The sequence below is a fragment of the Physella acuta genome, unplaced genomic scaffold (genome assembly GCF_028476545.2).
Source record: "Physella acuta isolate Inbredline_101_S28 unplaced genomic scaffold, ASM2847654v3 ptg002321l, whole genome shotgun sequence".
NCBI classification, from domain to species: domain Eukaryota; kingdom Metazoa; phylum Mollusca; class Gastropoda; family Physidae; genus Physella; species Physella acuta.
In genome coordinates this window covers 23,822-42,587 of record NW_026733818.1, presented here as the reverse complement: position 1 = coordinate 42,587, position 18,766 = coordinate 23,822, and the positions used below count along the sequence as shown (strand labels likewise).

At 37.9% G+C, this 18,766-nt stretch overlaps 1 protein-coding gene across 1 annotated transcript; it reads left to right on the top strand.

Moving 5' to 3' along the window:
* Positions 1-9,387: 9,387 nt before the first annotated feature.
* LOC131932929 (aspartic and glutamic acid-rich protein-like) lies at positions 9,388-15,551 on the top strand. The gene is made up of 2 exons (XM_059289823.1): positions 9,388-9,461; positions 13,649-15,551. Exons 1-2 carry the CDS (start codon positions 9,417-9,419, stop codon positions 14,261-14,263), a joined length of 660 nt encoding a protein of 219 aa, XP_059145806.1. The 5' UTR covers positions 9,388-9,416; the 3' UTR covers positions 14,264-15,551.
* Positions 15,552-18,766: the final 3,215 nt, after the last annotated feature.

Here is an 18,766-nt window from a genome sequence, read left to right as displayed (position 1 = left end):
AAGAAGTTTTCCCAGATATGCCGAGTTTTTTGTGACACCCCAAGGTGTTCTCCTACCACCTCACAAAATTTCAAGGGGGGTCGTCGGAGGAATTTTTTTTTCGTAATAGAGCTCATATAAAGAGAATTTCACTCGCGGTCACTTTTTAGCCCTCGTCGAGGGCTTTGAGTGTAACCGACAGTTTTCCCTAAAGGTCAAGCCATTCACCTAAGAGTATGCAAAACATTAGTCAGATATACTGAGCTTAAGTATCCTAAAGTCTGCGTTGAAATGACCCTCTGTTTTTCCCATAAAATACAAAGATTATATAGGGAAATACAACTGGTCAGTTTTGACCCCTTTACGAAGTTTTCCCAGATATGCCGAGTTTTTTGTGACACCCCTAGGTGTTCTTCTACCACCTTACAAAATATCAAGGGGGGTCGTCGGAGGAAATTTTTTTTCGTAATAGAGCTCATATAAAGAGAATTTCACTCGCGGTCACTTTTTAGCCCTCGTCGAGGGCTTTGAGTGTAACCGACAGTTTTCCCTAAAGGTCAAGCCATTGACCTAGGAGCATGCAAAAAATTAGCCAGATATACTGAGCTTAAGTATCCTAAAGTCTGCGTTGAAATGAACCTCTGTTTTTCCCATAAAATACAACGATTATATAGGGAAATACAACTGGTCAGTTTTGACCCCTTTACGAAGTTTTCCCAGATATGCCCAGTTTTTTGTGACACCCCAAGGTGTTCTCCTACCACCTCACAAAATTTCAAGGGGGGTCGTCGGAGGAATTTTTTTTTCGTAATAAAGCTCATATGAAGAGAATTTCACTCGCGGTCACTTTTTAGCCCTCGTCGAGGGCTTTGAGTGTAACCGACAGTTTTCCCTAAAGGTCAAGCCATTGACCTAGGAGCATGCAAAAAATTAGCCAGATATACTGAGCTTAAGTACCCTAAAGTCTGCGTTGAAATGACCCTCTGTTTTTCCCATAAAATACAAAGATTATATAGGGAAATACGACTGGTCAGTTTTGACCCCTTTACGAAGTTTTCCCAGATATGCCGAGTTTTTTGTGACACCCCAATGTGTTCTCCTACCACCTCACAAAATTTCAAGGGGGGTCGTCGGAGGAATTTTTTTTTCGTAATAGAGCTCATATAAAGAGAATTTCACTCGTGGTCACTTTTTAGCCCTCGTCGAGGGCTTTGAGTGTAACCGACAGTTTTCCCTAAAGGTCAAGCCATTGACCTAAGAGTATGCAAAAAATTAGCCAGATATACTGAGCTTAAGTATCCTAAAGTCTGCGTTGAAATGACCCTCTGTTTTTCCCATAAAATACAAAGATTATATAGGGAAATACGACTGGTCAGTTTTGACCCCTTTACGAAGTTTTCCCAGATATGCCGAGTTTTTTGTGACACCCCAATGTGTTCTCCTACCACCTCACAAAATTTCAAGGGGGGTCGTCGGAGGAATTTTTTTTTTCGTAATAGAGCTCATATAAAGAGAATTTCACTCGCGGTCACTTTTTAGCCCTCGTCGAGGGCTTTGAGTGTAACCGACAGTTTTCCCTAAAGGTCAAGCCATTGACCTAAGAGCATGCAAAAAATTAGCCAGATATACTGAGCTTAAGTACCCTAAAGTCTGCGTTGAAATGACCCTCTGTTTTTCCCATAAAATACAAAGATTATATAGGGAAATACAACTGGTCAGTTTTGACCCCTTTACGAAGTTTTCCCAGATATGCCGAGTTTTTTGTGACACCCCTAGGTGTTCTCCTACCACCTCACAAAATATCAAGGGGGGTCGTCGGAGGAAATTTTTTTTCGTAATAGAGCTCATATTAAGAAGATTTCACTCGCGGTCAATTTTTAGCCCTCGTCGAGGGCTTTGAGTAAAACCGACAGTTTTCCCTAAAGGTCAAGCCATTTCCCTATATGCATGCAAAAAATTAGCCAGATATACTGCGTTTAAGTACTCTAGAGTCTGCGTTGAAATGACCCTCTGTTTTTCCCATAAAATACAAAGATTATATAGGGAAATACAACTGGTCAGTTTTGACCCCTTTACGAAGTTTTCCCAGATATGCCGCGTTTTTTGTAACACCCCTAGGTGTTCTCCTACCACCTCACAAAATATCAAGGGGGGTCGTCGGAGGAAATTTTTTTTCGTAATAGAGCTCATATAAAGAAAATTTCACTCGCGGTCACTTTTTAGCCCTCGTCGAGGGCTTTGGGTGAAACCGACAGTTTTTCCTAAAGGTCAAGCCATTTCCCTATATGCATGCCAAAAATTAGCCAGATATACTGCGTTTAAGTACTCTAAAGTCTGCGTTGAAATGACCCTCTGTTTTTCCCATAAAATACAAAGATTATATAGGGAAATACAACTGGTCAGTTTTGACCCCTTTACGAAGTTTTCCCAGATATGCCGAGTTTTTTGTGACACCCCTAGGTGTTCTCCTACCACCTCACAAAATATCAAGGGGGGTCGTCGGAGGAAATTTTTTTTCGTAATAGAGCTCATATAAAGAGAATTTCACTCGCGGTCACTTTTTAGCCCTCGTCGATGGCTTTGAGTGAAACCGACAGTTTCCCTAAAGGTCAAGCCATTTCCCTATATGCATGCAAAAAATTAGCCAGATGTACTGCGTTTAAGTACTCTAAAGCCTGCGTTGAAATGACCCTCTGTTTTTCCCATAAAATACAAAGATTATATAGGGAAATACAACTGGTCAGTTTTGACCCCTTTACGAAGTTTTCCCAGATATGCCGAGTTTTTTGTGACACCCCTAGGCGTTCTCCTACCACCTCACAAAATATCAAGGGGGGGTCGTCGGAGGAATTTTTTTTTCGTAATATAGCCCATATAAGGCGCCGGTCAGTCGAGGTCAGTTTTGACCCCCTCTCCGTAGACTTTTCGGCAAACCGTCACCGGCCCTCGTGTTCTATCGCCCCAAGGCACCATCGTGCCAAATTTGACGCGCCTGCGGCGCCGGGAAGTGCCCTATCGGGCACCCGACCACTTTGCTTTATATATATAGACTAGGCATACTGCCTAGCTTCGCTTAGGTTTTTAAAAAACATTTGAGAATTTGAATAGTTAATTATTTAGCGATGGATTAGGTGTGGAGTGCTTTAATAAGTTTAATTTAAACAGTAATGCTAATTTTAGAAAATAATGTTTTTGTTCGTCATTTACATTCAGTTCTAGGAGAATTTCTGGAAAGTACGCAATGTATAACTAAAATGGAATTAGAACTACACAGGTTTCATGAACAGTATATTTCATAGTTTATATTACACTGCCTTTTGAAATTAATTAATTTAATTTATTAGGTTACTTAACTTAATTAACAACTCAATTTTGTACTAAAACAAATGCTATACTTCGTCATTTTCTGTTTCTGTTTAAAATAGTATACAATTATTTGAAAAAAAAATATTTCAAAAACGTTACCTCCCTTGAAAACTGAACGTATGACGTATGTCATTGTTTACTTATATTGTTTGCTTATATAAGAAATTACGTTATATGAACATATTTAACGACTATAATGGCTGTTTCCGACGGGATTAAAGTTTTTTTGTTACCCTCCATGGTCGGTCTACGACGTCACATAATATTAAGGGGATCGTTCGTCAATTTATTTATATATATATCTCATATAAGGAGAATTTCACTCAAGATCATCTTTTAGCCCTCGTCGAGGGCTTTGAGTCTGACCAACAGTTTTTCCATACGGCCTAGTCATCTATATTAGTGTATGCAAAAACTTAGCATGATGTAAAGACATTAAGTAACCTAAAAATTGTGTTAAAATTTCCCTGTTTTTCCCATAAAATACATAGATTATATAGGGAAATACAACTGGTCAGTTTTGACCGCTTTACGAAGTTTTCCCAGATATGCCGAGTTTTTTGTGACACCCCTAGGTGTTCTTCTACCACCTCACAAAATATCAAGGGGGGTCGTCGGAGGAAATTTTTTTTCGTAATAGAGCTCATATAAAGAGAATTTAACTTGCGGTCACTTTTTAGCCCTCGTCGAGGGCTTTGAGTGTAACCGACAGTTTTCCCTAAAGGTCAAGCCATTGACCTAGGAGCATGCAAAAAATTAGCCAGATATACTGAGCTTAAGTACCCTAAATTCTGCGTTGAAATGACCCTCTGTTTTTCCCATAAAATACAAAGATTATATAGGGAAATACAACTGGTCAGTTTTGACCGCTTTACGAAGTTTTCCCAGATATGCCGAGTTTTTTGTGACACCCCTAGGTGTTCTTCTATTACCTCACAAAATATCAAGGGGGGTCGTCGGAGGAAATTTTTTTTCGTAATAAAGCTCATATAAAGAGAATTTCACTCGCGGTCACTTTTTAGCCCTCGTCGAGGGCTTTGAGTGTAACCGACAGTTTTCCCTAAAGGTCAAGCCATTGACCTAGGAGCATGCAAAAAATTAGCCAGATATACTGAGCTTAAGTATCCTAAAGTCTGCGTTGAAATGACCCTCTGTTTTTCCCATAAAATACAAAGATTATATAGGGAAATACAAATGGTCAGTTTTGACCGCTTTACGAAGTTTTCCCAGATATGCCGAGTTTTTTGTGACACCCCTAGGTGTTCTTCTATTACCTCACAAAATATCAAGGGGGGTCGTCGGAGGAAATTTTTTTTCGTAATAGAGCTCATATAAAGAGAATTTCACTCGCGGTAACTTTTTAGCCCTCGTCGAGGGCTTTGAGTGTAACCGACAGTTTTCCCTAAAGGTCAAGCCATTGACCTAGGAGCATGCAAAAAATTAGCCAGATATACTGAGCTTAAGTATCCTAAAGTCTGCGTTGAAATGACCCTCTGTTTTTCCCATAAAATACAAAGATTATATAGAGAAATACAACTGGTCAGTTTTGACCGCTTTACGAAGTTTTCCCAGATATGCCGAGTTTTTTGTGACACCCCTAGGTGCTCTTCTACCACCTCACAAAATATCAAGGGGGGTCGTCGGAGGAAATTTTTTTTCGTAATAGAGCTCATATAAAGAGAATTTCACTCGCGGTCACTTTTTAGCCCTCGTCGAGGGCTTTGAGTGTAACCGACAGTTTTCCCTAAAGGTCAAGCCATTGGCCTAAGAGTATGCAAAAAATTAGCCAAATATACTGAGCTTAAGTACCCTAAAGTCTGCGTTGAAATGACCCTCTGTTTTTCCCATAAAATACAAAGATTATATAGGGAAATACAACTGGTCAGTTTTGACCGCTTTACGAAGTTTTCCCAGAATTGCCGAGTTTTTTATGAAACCCCTAGGTGTTCTTCTACCACCTCACAAAATATCAAGGGGGGTCGTCGGAGGAAATTTTTTTTCGTAATAGAGCTCATATAAAGAGAATTTCACTCGCGGTCACTTTTTAGCCCTCGTCGAGGGCTTTGAGTGTAACCGACAGTTTTCCCTAAAGGTCAATCCATTGACCTAGGAGCATGCAAAAAATTAGCCAGATATACTGAGCTTAAGTACCCTAAAGTCTGCGTTGAAATGACCCTCTGTTTTTCCCATAAAATACATAGATTATATAGGGAAATACAACTGGTCAGTTTTGACCGCTTTACGAAGTATTCCCAGATATGCCGAGTTTTTTGTGACACTCCTAGGTGTTCTTCTACCACCTCACAAAATATCAAGGGGGGTCGTCGGAGGAAATTTTTTTTCGTAATAGAGCTCATATAAAGAGAATTTCACTCGCGGTCACTTTTTAGCCCTCTTCGAGGGCTTTGAGTGTAACCGACAGTTTTCCCTAAAGGTCAAGCCATTGACCTAGGAGCATGCAAAAAATTAGCCAGATATACTGAGCTTAAGTACCCTAAAGTCTGCGTTGAAATGACCCTCTGTTTTTCCCATAAAATACAAAGATTATATAGGGAAATACAACTGGTCAGTTTTGACCCCTTTACGAAGTTTTCCCAGATATGCCGAGTTTTTTGTGACACCCCAAGGCGTTCTCCTACCACCTCTTAAAATATCAAGGGGGGTCGTCGGAGGAAATTTTTTTTCGTAATAGAGCTCATATAAAGAGAATTTCACTCGCGGTCACTTTTTAGCCCTCGTCGAGGGCTTTGAGTAAGACCGACAGGTCTGCCCTACGGTCAAGCCATTTACCTATAAACATGCCAAAAATTAGCCAGATGTAAACAGGGTAAGTGCCCTAAAATCCGTTTTGAAATGACCCTCTGTTTTTCCCATAAAATACAAAGATTATATAGGGAAATACGACTGGTCAGTTTTGACCCATTTCCCGATTTTTCCCGGACATGGCGAGTTTTTTGTGACACCCCAAGGTGTTCTCCTACCACCTCACAAAATATCAAGGGGGGTCGTCGGAGGAAATTTTTTTTCGTAATAGAGCTCATATAAAGAGAATTTCACTCGCGGTCACTTTTTAGCCCTCATCGAGGGCTTTGAGTAAGACCGACAGGTCTGCCCTACGGTCAAGCCATTTACCTATAAACATGCCAAAAATTAGCCAGATGTAAACAGGGTAAGTGCCCTAAAATCCGTTTTGAAATGACCCTCTGTTTTTCCCATAAAATACAAAGATTATATAGGGAAATACGACTGGTCAGTTTTGACCCAATTCCCGATTTTTCCCGGACATGGCGAGTTTTTTGTGACACCCCAAGGTGTTCTCCTACCACCTCACAAAATTTCAAGTGGGGTCGTCGGAGGAAATTTTTTTTCGTAATATAGCCCATATAAGGCGCCGGTCAGTCGAGGTCAGTTTTGACCCCCTCTCCGTCGACTTTTCGGCCAACCGTCACCGTCCCTCGTGTTCTATCGCCCCAAGGCACCATCGTGCCAAATTTGACGCGCCTGCGGCGCCGGGAAGTGCCCTTTCGGGCACCTGACCACTTTGCTTTATATATATAGATTTCTATCCAGCATTTTCTACCTTTTAAACTCTCCTACTCGTTCACTCCATCTCTGATGGGTAAATAACTCACGTTAGGGAAAGTAAAGGCGGCCAGGCATAGTGCTGACCACACTATCTCTTCATATGCCGAGGTCACAGAAACAAGTGAACTCTACTTCACTTGCCCCATAGACCGTCAAGTTTGAAAGGGAAACTTTACTTTTACCCATCCACCACTCCCACCAATAATTGAAGCTGTGTTATAACACAACCTCATATCATAGGTAAAAAAAACAACAACTGCGTGTTGTTTAAGAAACAGAGGTATGCTAGGGGCATCTGAAATATATGACAGGTTTTTGATATCTAAATCGGTTGCTAGAGCGTGCTAAGTTCGAGTTGATTAAAGCTTGGATCTCACTAGATCACAAACAACACCATCTCGCCAGGCATCGAGGTCACAGACCCTTAGGTCACAAAGGTCACAATGTCGTAGGTCACCGAGGTCACATCCCCATGGGCCTAGACCACTGTTACGGCCCCATAGATAACCGATTTCTCAGTCCATGAGACAACTTAGGTCACAATGCCAGAAGTCACCGAGGTCAATAGACGACATAGTTCACAATGTCGCATACCACTAACATCACAACCCCATAGACTACTGACACAAACCCATAGGTCACAACTCCATAGACCACTGACACAAACCCATAGGTCACAACTCCATAGACCACTGACACGAACCCATAGGTAACAACCCCATAGACCATCAATGTCAGCGTCCCAAAAACCACCCTTACCCGCCTCTATAACCAGGAGATATTGGGCAACCTTTCATCGTATAAACTCCTACCCCCACTCCACACCCGCCATAACCATTCCTACTCCCCCCCCCCCCCCCCCCCGCTACTACCATATTTGACGCGCCGACCAGGATGTGAGTTTCAGGTCGGTAAACAATGAGGTCACGTCATCTTTCCCCATATCAACTCCTCCACTCCACCATCACCTTTCCTAGTTCCATCCCCCCGGCCATAACCATGACCTTTCGTCGTCCCCACCCCCCTGGACGCGCCAACCAGGATGTGAGTTCCAGGTCGGGTAGACAATGAGGTGACGTCATCCACCGTCAGCTGTTGTCCGCGCGCGCTGGTGCGTGACGCTGTGAGCTGACACCTGGACAACAGCTGTCTGGGCTATCAACTCCGTCAGTCGTACAACATGCTGTGGCTTATAGCAAACAGCAGCTTACAGCAGCGTACAGCAAATAGCAGCTTACAGCAAACAGCAGCTTACGATATATAGCAGCATGCATCATAATACAGCATACAACAACCAGCAGCTTACAGTATAAAGCAGCGTACAACAAACAGCAGCTTACAGCAAACAGCAGCTTACAGCAAACAGCAGCTTACAGAAAACAGCAGCTTACAGCAGCTTACAGCAAACAGCAGCTTACAGCAAACAGCAGCGTACAGCAAACAGCAGCTTACAGCAAACAGCAGCTTACAGCAAACAGCAGCGTACAGCAAACAGCAGCTTACAGCAAACAGCAGCTTACAGCAAACAGCAGCTTACAGCAAACAGCAGCTTACAGCAAACATCACCAGACATTATAAAGCAGCGTACAGTATACAACATTCAACAGCTTTATAACATACAGCATACATCTGTTTATTGCATTTAGCAGTGTACAAGCATAGAACAGCTTTCGGTAGCCTAGATCATACAGCATTCAGCAGCATACTGCTTAAATCAGTGAACAGCATACCACAGCTTACAGCTTAAACAGCGTAGAGCTGCACGCAAGTATAATACACTTACAGCATTCGGCAGCTTACAGTATATGCTAGCTGATAGTTTGTGTTTCAATCAATTCTGAACTGTCTCAAAGTTTTTCACGTGCTTTAAGCTGAGTTTGGTGTTTATAAATCGTTCTATGTTGTGTGTGTGTATTGTTATGTAATGCGGTTCGCGAAATAACGTAATTCGGACCAGCGCAGTTCAACAATAATTATATTACACAAATTAGCAACGGTAATTATGCAAATAAAAACTAAGCAAACACTCAATTTTTTAAAAAAATGCGCCAATGAATACGTGGCGTTTACATTAAGTTTACATTGAAAATATTTCTAATGAGCGACACTTGAGACTAATTACCTTTTTTATAACTAATTATTATTTCTCATTAATATGCTTGATACATTAAAATAAACATTAGTTTAAAAAAACTAATTAATAAAAGTAAACATAATTAATAATCCTGTATAGTTACGTATTGTCTAACTTTCTGAATTACACAATGTGGTACGTCCATACTGACAACGATCGATTTATTAATTAACTCAAAATGACACCGACGGATGATCCAGTGAGTAAGGTTATTTTTAACTGCGCACTAGTCACATGACTAACCACGTGATAGCTAGCTGTAAACAGTCAGTCGTCCTTATCTAACTTCCTTTGTTTCAGTGTTCATCACAAGCTGCTTTAGATCTAGTAATTACCCCGAGACTGCTGGGCTATGGCTAGATGGGGAAATGTCTTTGTGCTGTTCAACATATCATTGGTAAGTTATTCAATGCATCGTTGGTAAGTTGTTGTAATTTAAAATAATAGCATTTGACCGTAAAAAACAACAAGTATAAACGTTTATAACTATACGTTTTTAAAAAACAAAATTGTGAAAATAAGAAAATAACCATATAAATTGTCGTTATTATGAATGATTTAAGGAACGACTTATTACGATTTTATTTTTTGTTAAAATTTAGTGACGAGGGGTGTGGGGTGGGGGGGGGGGCGGATTACGAGGAGGGCGTGTGTGTGTGGAGGGGGGGGGGGCAAGGACGGGCATCGTTTTTATACACCTTTTCGATGAAGTAGAGTTCACCTGTTTCAGAAATCTCGGCATATGAAAGACTGTTGTGGTCAACACTATGCCCAGCCGCCATTACTTTCCCAGCTCTACAACAAATCACATACCATTATATCTTACTACAGCTTTACAACAAATCACATACCATTATATCTTACTACAGCTTTACAATAAATCACATACCATTATATCTTACTACAGCTTTACAATAAATCACATACCATTATATCTTACTACAGCTTTACAATAAATCACATACCATTATATCTTACTACAGCTTTACAATAAATCACATACCATTATATCTTACTACAGCTTTACAATAAATCACATACCATTATATCTTACTACAGCTTTACAATAAATCACATACCATGATATCTTACTACAGCTTTACAATAAATCACATACCATTATATCTTACTACAGCTCTACAACAAATCACATACCATTATATCTTACTACAGCTTTACAACAAATCACATACCATTATATCTTACTACAGCTTTACAATAAATCACATACCATTATATCTTACTACAGCTTTACAATAAATCACATACCATTATATCTTACTACAGCTTTACAATAAATCACATACCATTATATCTTACTACAGCTTTACAATAAATCACATACCATTATATCTTACTACAGCTTTACAATAAATCACATACCATTATATCTTACTACAGCTTTACAATAAATCACATACCATTATATCTTACTACAGCTTTACAATAAATCACATACCATTATATCTTACTACAGCTTTACAATAAATCACATACCATTATATCTTACTACAGCTTTACAATAAATCACATACCATTATATCTTACTACAGCTTTACAATAAATCACATACCATTATATCTTACTACAGCTTTACAATAAATCACATACCATTATATCTTACTACAGCTTTACAATAAATCACATACCATTATATCTTACTACAGCTCTACAACAAATCACATACCATTATATCTTACTACAGCTTTACAATAAATCACATAACATTATATCTTACTATAGCTTTACAATAAATCACATACCATTATATCTTACTACAGCTCTACAACACATCACATAACATTATATCTTACTACAGTTTGACAACACATCACATAACATTATATCTTACTACAGCTTTACAATAAATCACGTACCATTATATCTTACTACAGCTGTACAACAAATCACATAACATTATATCTTACTACAACTTGACAACACATCACATAACATTATATCTTACTACAGCTTTACAATAAATCACATAACATTATATCTTACTATAGCTTTACAATAAATCACATACCATTATATCTTACTACAGATTGACAACACATCACATAACCTAAATTTCTAACAGCAGTTTCAAAATGTGTGTTTTTGTGAGTGCCTGGAAATGTTTGTGTGAACTTTGACCTATTCCCCTGCTAAAGAGCGTATTATCTCTTCTAGTTGGTAGTCGATACTGCAGTATCGATTTTTTTATTGAAATAGGGACGGATATCCGGTTATCTGACAGCGTCGTTCATCAGTTTTAGCGGGGTTATAAATCTTTTTAGAATCGAATACATAATCGGGAAGAAATGCATGTATTGCCTTATGATATAACGATTATGATTATCGGGTAATTGTTATGTGATTGTCATATGGACTTTTGATTGTGGGTGTGTGGTCTTATTGTGAGTTGATGTGTGGTCTTGTGGGCCGTTGATTGTGAGTGGATTTGTGATATTTGGGCCGTTGATTGTGAGTTAGTGTGTTGTTTTGTGGGCCATTGATTGTGAGTGTGTGATCTTGTGGGCCGTTGATTGTGAGTTGATGTGTGGCCTTGTGGGCCGTTGGTTGTGAGTTGATGTGTGGTCTTGTGGGCCGTGGATTGTGAGTGTGTGGTTTTGTGGGCCGTTGATTGTGAGTTGATGTGTGGTCTTGTGGGCCGTGGATTGTGAGTGTGTGGTCTGGTGGGCCGTTGATTGTAAGTTAGTGTGTTGTTTTGTGGACCGTTGATTGTGAGTTGATGTGTGGTCACATGTGAGTAGGATGCGTACAGAAATATACAGCGGAGATGTTCGTATATTTTAGCATAACACGCCGTACCTGCTAGAAGCTTCTCAACCATTAACGATTTGGTTCGTAGAGTACACTGTGCTAGTTGGCACTTCTACGTCGACCTTACTGTAAATATGTACAATTTACAAGCTAAAAATGCATTAAAAAGTAATCTTTATAATTTAGTCGTTAGGTTATTTAATTTTTAGTTACTGTCTTTCGCCTTTTCTTTCACCACCACAAAAAAGTTAGCCCCCCCCCCCCCTCATAAATCACGTCACCATTCAATCAACCCTCCCATAATTTTTTATTTTTAATTTTTTTTTTAAAGCATAGTGTTTGTTTCTAAAACATTAACTGAACTGAGGCAGGATTAAGTGTATTGAACGATTCATTGATTTGTAATACAGTTAACAATGGTGTATTTAACGAACCCCCCCCCCCCCCACCCCACTCGTCACACATTGTCACAATAATTCGAACCACCCCCTCACGTGTAAAAGCGACCCCTGGCTCAGACCCTCCCATGTTTTAAAAACCAACTCGTGGACACCTCACACAGTTTTAAAATGTGATTGGAACTTAATTGTTATTTACAATATTTTTAAAAATGTATGTTTTCTACAAAAATATGCCGATTAGAGACAGCTAATCAGAATTACCTTTTTACTTTCTCGTATATACGAAGTATAGAGAAAGTCTTGTAATCGTGCAAAAAAAAAAATCGAGATTTTTGCAAATCTCGACGTTTTGCATCTCACTGATACGGAAAAACATAATTTTGCAATCTTGTCCGTATGTCTGTGTGTCTGTGTGTGTGTGTGTCTGTGTGTGTGTGTCCCCGTGTGTAAACACGATAACTTGAGTACCGTTACAGCTAGGTTGATGAAATTTCATATATAAGTATTTAATCAAAATCGTAGATCCGTATCAACTTTTGAGCGATTTCCGATAACCGGAAGTGGTACTTTTCCTACTTTGAATTTTTCAAAAGCCTATAACTTGAGTACTATTTCAGATAGATAAATGAAATTTCATACGTAAGTAAAAGATCTAATTCTCTACCTTCTATTAAATTTTGAGTCATTTCCGTTGACTGGAAGTAGTACTTTACGCTACTTCCGATTTCTCAAAAAACTAATGTAAATTTTAAAAGTAATAATAATATTGCGCACTATTATGCGCTTTTTTATTTCGCGTTCACTTGGTGTGCAATTAATTTGTCTACGAGATTTTATTCTATTTTTAAAACTTTAAGTATTTAAAATGGATTAAAAATCATGTCTATAGCCCGAGTTCCCATTCCCTGTTATTTTATATAAGAATATTCGAGAAAGTTTAGGGGAGATCACTCCCGGTTTATTTAAACCAGCTATCGATTTTATTTAAAAAAAATAAAATATCAACTTAAAAAAAAGGCATTAATTTAAACCGTATGTAGATTTGGTCTCTCAATCAATGAATAATGCATCTTACATTACGATTTATATAATTAATTAGTAATTCTAATTATCTTTATTTATTACACGAGAGTTTATAATTTGTATTTAAGAGCTCAAAATTTCATTAAAATATTTTTTTAAGTTTTCGCATGAATAATTAATTTAAACAAATAATACTAAAAGAAGTGAGCGCTCTAGAAAAGGCACATTACTTTTTATTTCTAAGACAAATGCAGTTTCAAAAAGTATGATCCCTAAGCAGTTTATACTCTGATTTAAAAAAAAAAAAAACTTTTGTTAATAGCAAAATAATCAATTATTTTTAAAAAAAAATAAGTTATAATTTTTTTCTTTTGTAAATTTTTTTTTGCAGGTGGTTTTATCACTAGCAATCCCAGTGTTCAACGAGGCGGAAGCGGAAGTGCCTAGACAACAACAGGAGGATGGTCAAGCGGAGCCTGGCCTGTCCAGGAAAAAGAGAATCGATACTGGTATCGAACTCACTCAACAGGAGCAGCCCGACGCGGCCAGAGGGCTGTCACGTCAGAAGAGGGTTGACGTGGACAGAGACAACCCGTCCATCAGAGACCGGCTGAGTTTTGAGATCGAGTCAGCGTTGATGCGTCATAGACGCCAAGCGCTGGAAGAGGAGTCAGAGCTCTCGAGGCAGAAACGTGCAGATTTTGACGACCAATCACAATTGTCGAGACAAAAACGTACAGATTTTGAGGACGAATCACAATTGTCAAGACAAAAACGTACAGATTTTGAGGACGAATCACAATTGTCGAGACAAAAACGTACAGATTTTGAAGACCAATCACAATTGTCGAGACAAAAACGTACAGATATTGAAGACCAATCACAATTGTCAAGACAAAAACGTACAGATATTGAGGACCAATCACAACTATCGAGACAAAAACGTACAGATCTTGAAGACGAATCACAATTGTCAAGACAAAAACGCAATGACCTTGATAATTAATGCTGTAGCGTGAAAATAAAAGCTCCAAACAATGGACACTATTTTATAGATTTTACCTCTTTCAATTTATCTACGTTTCAAATACAGAATGTTTACATTGGCGCTTGTAGATTGTATATTATATACTGGCTTTGACAATTTAATCTTTTATTCTTACTCTCTGTCCACTGATGCGTCTGTTTGCTTGACATGTATGCAGAAGTAAGAGGTTGGGGTAGAGGGGGTGGGGGTGAAGAAGGGGAGGGGAGATAATATAAGAGCCAGACACCAAATTTATCATTCAGAACTGTTGTTTAAAAAAATAAAAATAAAATGTTTGTACATAATCAAATTATGTTTTAAAATTCAAGAATGACGGAGAGCTTAAGAGAAAGATGGCAGATGCGTCTTATTTTTGTTTTTGCTTTGGTGCTCGCTAGTTGTAGACGAGATGAACTGAGATACGACTCTGTGTATTCTATTTATGTTGCTTGATTGCTAATTATATTTGCTTGGTCTTAAAAGTAATAAGACATTATTATTTTAGTGAAATACTATTTTGAACATAACATTTGAAAATTAAATGAGATTAGTTTGTTTTCTCTAAAGAGCGACACCAAATTCCCTGATAAGAAATGGTGTGTTTAGGTACTCCTACCATTGTTAATGAATATATAGCTACTTACATTGTTATCAATAAATACATAGCTACCTAGGCTATCGCTGGTTGGTCTGTCTTAGTCACGTGGTGTTGCCATCGACTTAGTATTGTTTTTAAATTACCGAGACATGGTCCGCATTGTCTCCCCTGTTTTTACAAAAGGTCAAAAGTCAAATCTGTCTACTCAATCGGCTGTTCTAAAATGATATCAGTCTCGTTCTAAGCCAATAAGCCATACCCTGACCACATGGGTATAGTGTGATTGTCTTGCTACATTGTGACTTGTGACACATCTCGCTATTCAACCCCCTTTGTCATTAATGCGTGACGTCAAATATTAATGAACTCCCCCAATTTATAAACAACGTGTTCTTTGTGTTATTATTTGTATCAATTTTTATTATTGCTGTAAATAATTTGGCTAATTGTTTTCAACCGAAACAACATAATCATTACACTATAATGGCGTGTTATTTTCCCTTGTAATACGAGTTCGCTCCCCTTTCAAATATCTTTAATTTTCCGACATGAATGACATTCATCGTTGTAAACGGTTCTCAAAGCATTATTGATGTTGTTGTTTCAAGTGAATGTCTAATCTCGGCTTGATACAATTTCCTTTTTTGTTGTTGTAATAAAAATTTAAAAGACAAACATCATCTTTATTTATTGTATTTGTAGACTATACAATTATATATATATATATATATATATATATATATATATATATATATATATATATATATAAAAAACTACCAAAAGACGATTTAATTCACCAAAGGTACTCTATCAATCCTGACGCAATATGGGGTAAGTGAAGTGGACAACCACACCGGGTGTCACCCCACTTAGTAACGCCACAGTTGATAAAACTTATTGGCGTTACTGATAGTACTTCTTGTTTTCCGGTCCAATAAAAGAATAAGACACTTCTGTTACAGAGTGTATTTTTGTGTATCGTGTTTGGGATGACTTGTGTCTGACGGTAGAATACCCGGCCAGCGGTAGTGAATGCGTGGGCGGTCACTCATCGGATTGCCGTTGTCTGTTACAACTTTTAAATAACCTTAATCTTAAACCCTTCTAACCCAACACCACCAACCTCTACCAGTTTAAAAACAAATATTTAAAAAAATATATTAAAAAAATAAAGAAAGAAGAAAAAAAAAATCAGTTGGGATGCTCGGTCTAGCGGAAGCGTTGTTTTATTTTCTACTTTTCAGTGATTCATAATATGTGAATTCGACACTCTCTGCCGTCACTAATTCGACCCGGCTCTACGATTGTAGACAATCGGGGTGAACCACAGCTCACCAGACTGATGGGGGTGGGGGCCGGGAGGGGGGGGGGGTGGAATGGTGGTAGCGAAATGGTCTGTTACGCATGCCCGGAGAGCGAGGGAGGGGCGGGAGGAGGGTTAGATAGCCGGCTTGCGTCGTCTGGTCTATGACAAAAATTATATTTATAGATATCCAAGTATAGCTACATTTTCATATTATAACATGACGTTTCGCCATCGTATATCCAATTTAAATTGCTTGGGATGTATCAATAAACAACGTTGCGATCCTATACATGTTTCTTTCAGGAATAAAAATAATAGAACTTACATATAAAACATAAACTACAACGTGTGACACGTTAGTAATAAAACAGGTGGTGTTAGTGACCTCACAAATTTAAGACAATTCCAGGCACAATTTGTGAGATAACTAACACTAACTGTTTTATTCCTAACTGTATTAACCATCACTGCAGCTACCATTTGTATTTATCTATTTCGCTCTCTTGTGACCACCTTTCTCTCTCCCACCCTGGGGATTTGGATACCCCCCCCCCCAACACACAAGCTTCAAGTGCTAACTCGAGATAATTGCCCGAAAGAAACCCTGGATGATTCGACTTGTCATTGGTTACAGAAACTTCCAGAAAATTCTAGGGTCGGTTAATTTTTTTACTCAAGTTTTGTTTGATGAATAAAAAATGATGAAGTAGAGTAAAGCGGTTTCTATGAGGTCGACATATGAATTGATAGTTTGGCTAGAGCTAGAACTTTCTCCAATGCCATCTGGATACCCTTTAGACCTGGGTAGGTTTAGTATCCAATACAAATTGTGAAGGTTCCCGTTCACGTAACGGCATTGCATAATATGTTCTATGACTTCAAGCAAACAACAGTAACTGTTCGAAAAATAGATTTGCTTAAAAACCTTTAATATTTAAGAATCAATACAATTTTCAAAACACTATTGTTCAAGAAGTTCAGAGAGGTGTAATATTAACAAATGTTTAGTACGTTTTAACATTGAATATTAATTTATTATTTTCTTTTTATTTATAGATTAAAATCTAATAAAATAAATTAAAGGGAAACAACTTAAAATATTTTCCCAAAAATCTTATCCTCCAAATTAATAAATTAATATCTAAATAGTTACATTCACGATCATTTTTTTTTATTATTTAACCATAATGAACGTTAACATGTTTATACTTTTGTCTGCTATTTTTAATACTTTATAAATTTTGAAATTTTACTATAACTATAAATTAAATAGAAAACCATTATTATAATTAAATTATTTTTTGTTCAGAACAAAGAGTAACAAATATCATCAATACAAAACAAAATTGTACACCAGTGCCATTATGAACTATTTACCCTCGGTTTGCCACTAACACAGGGGTCGGCAACCTGCGGCTCGCGAGCCGCATGCGGCTCTTTTGATATCAAGATGCGGCTCTCCAGCTCTTTGAACAAATACTAATAATCTTAATAAAAAAATAAAATATTTAAAATAAAAAAAAATATTAGTGGCTCTTTAAAACCAGGGAAATTTTGAAAATTGTAACTTTTGGCTCTTCCGCTTCAAAAGGTTGCCGACCCCTGCACTAACATACATAATTGAATTTTTCGGCCTTTTGGCTCAGATCAAAGTGTAGTATCTGTTATGGATTCTGCACAAATCATAGTCAAGTGGTTTGACAGTTTTTTTTAGGGCTGGCTGCCGGGGTTCAGAAGTTGGTAATCGAGGCATCGAATGCAAATGATCGCTGTGGGGTTGCGCCAACACACCCCTCGAATGCATCAGCTCTAGAGAAGAGTCACCTAGTACAGGGGTCGGCAACCTGCGGCTCGCGAGCCGCATGCGGCTCTTTTGACATCAAGATGCGGCTCTCCAGTTCCTTGAACAAATACTAATAATCTTAATAAAAAAAAAATATTTGAAATAAAAAAATGTTAGTGGCTCTTTAAAAGGTGGGAAATTTTGAAAATTTTAACTTTTGGCTCTTTTGTCTCAAAAGGTTGCCGACCCATGACCTAGTACTTGTACTATGGTGGCTTCAATGTACGAGTGGCTAATAATCGATTTTTTTTTCAGCTAGACGACGCCTACCTAGGAGCTGTCTTAGGTAGGATGTTCCGACTTGATACCTTGAACCTATTGTCAAAGCTCTATAGGAATCAATAAAAGAAAGAAAAATTTAAAAAGAAAATAAAGAAGCAAAAATCATGAAGAAACAAAAGTCAAGAAGAAACAAAAAGAGACAAAAAGCAAGCAAAGACAAAAAGCGAGAAAAGACAAAAGGCAAGATAAGACAAAGCAAGAAAAGACAAAAAGCAAGTAAAAGCAAAAAGCAAGAAAAGACAAAAAGAAAGTAAAGACATAAAGTAAGAAATCAGGACTAGACAAGGCTTGTTAAAACAAACAGTACATTGATTTTGAAATGTATAAAATCTTTTGGTTAATTTTTTAAATAATGTAATTGTGTTTGATGTTAATTTACTTGCTTTATATTGAAAATAAAAGTATTTCAAATTTTAAAACAACATTTCTTTCTCTAACGTGAATCAACTAACC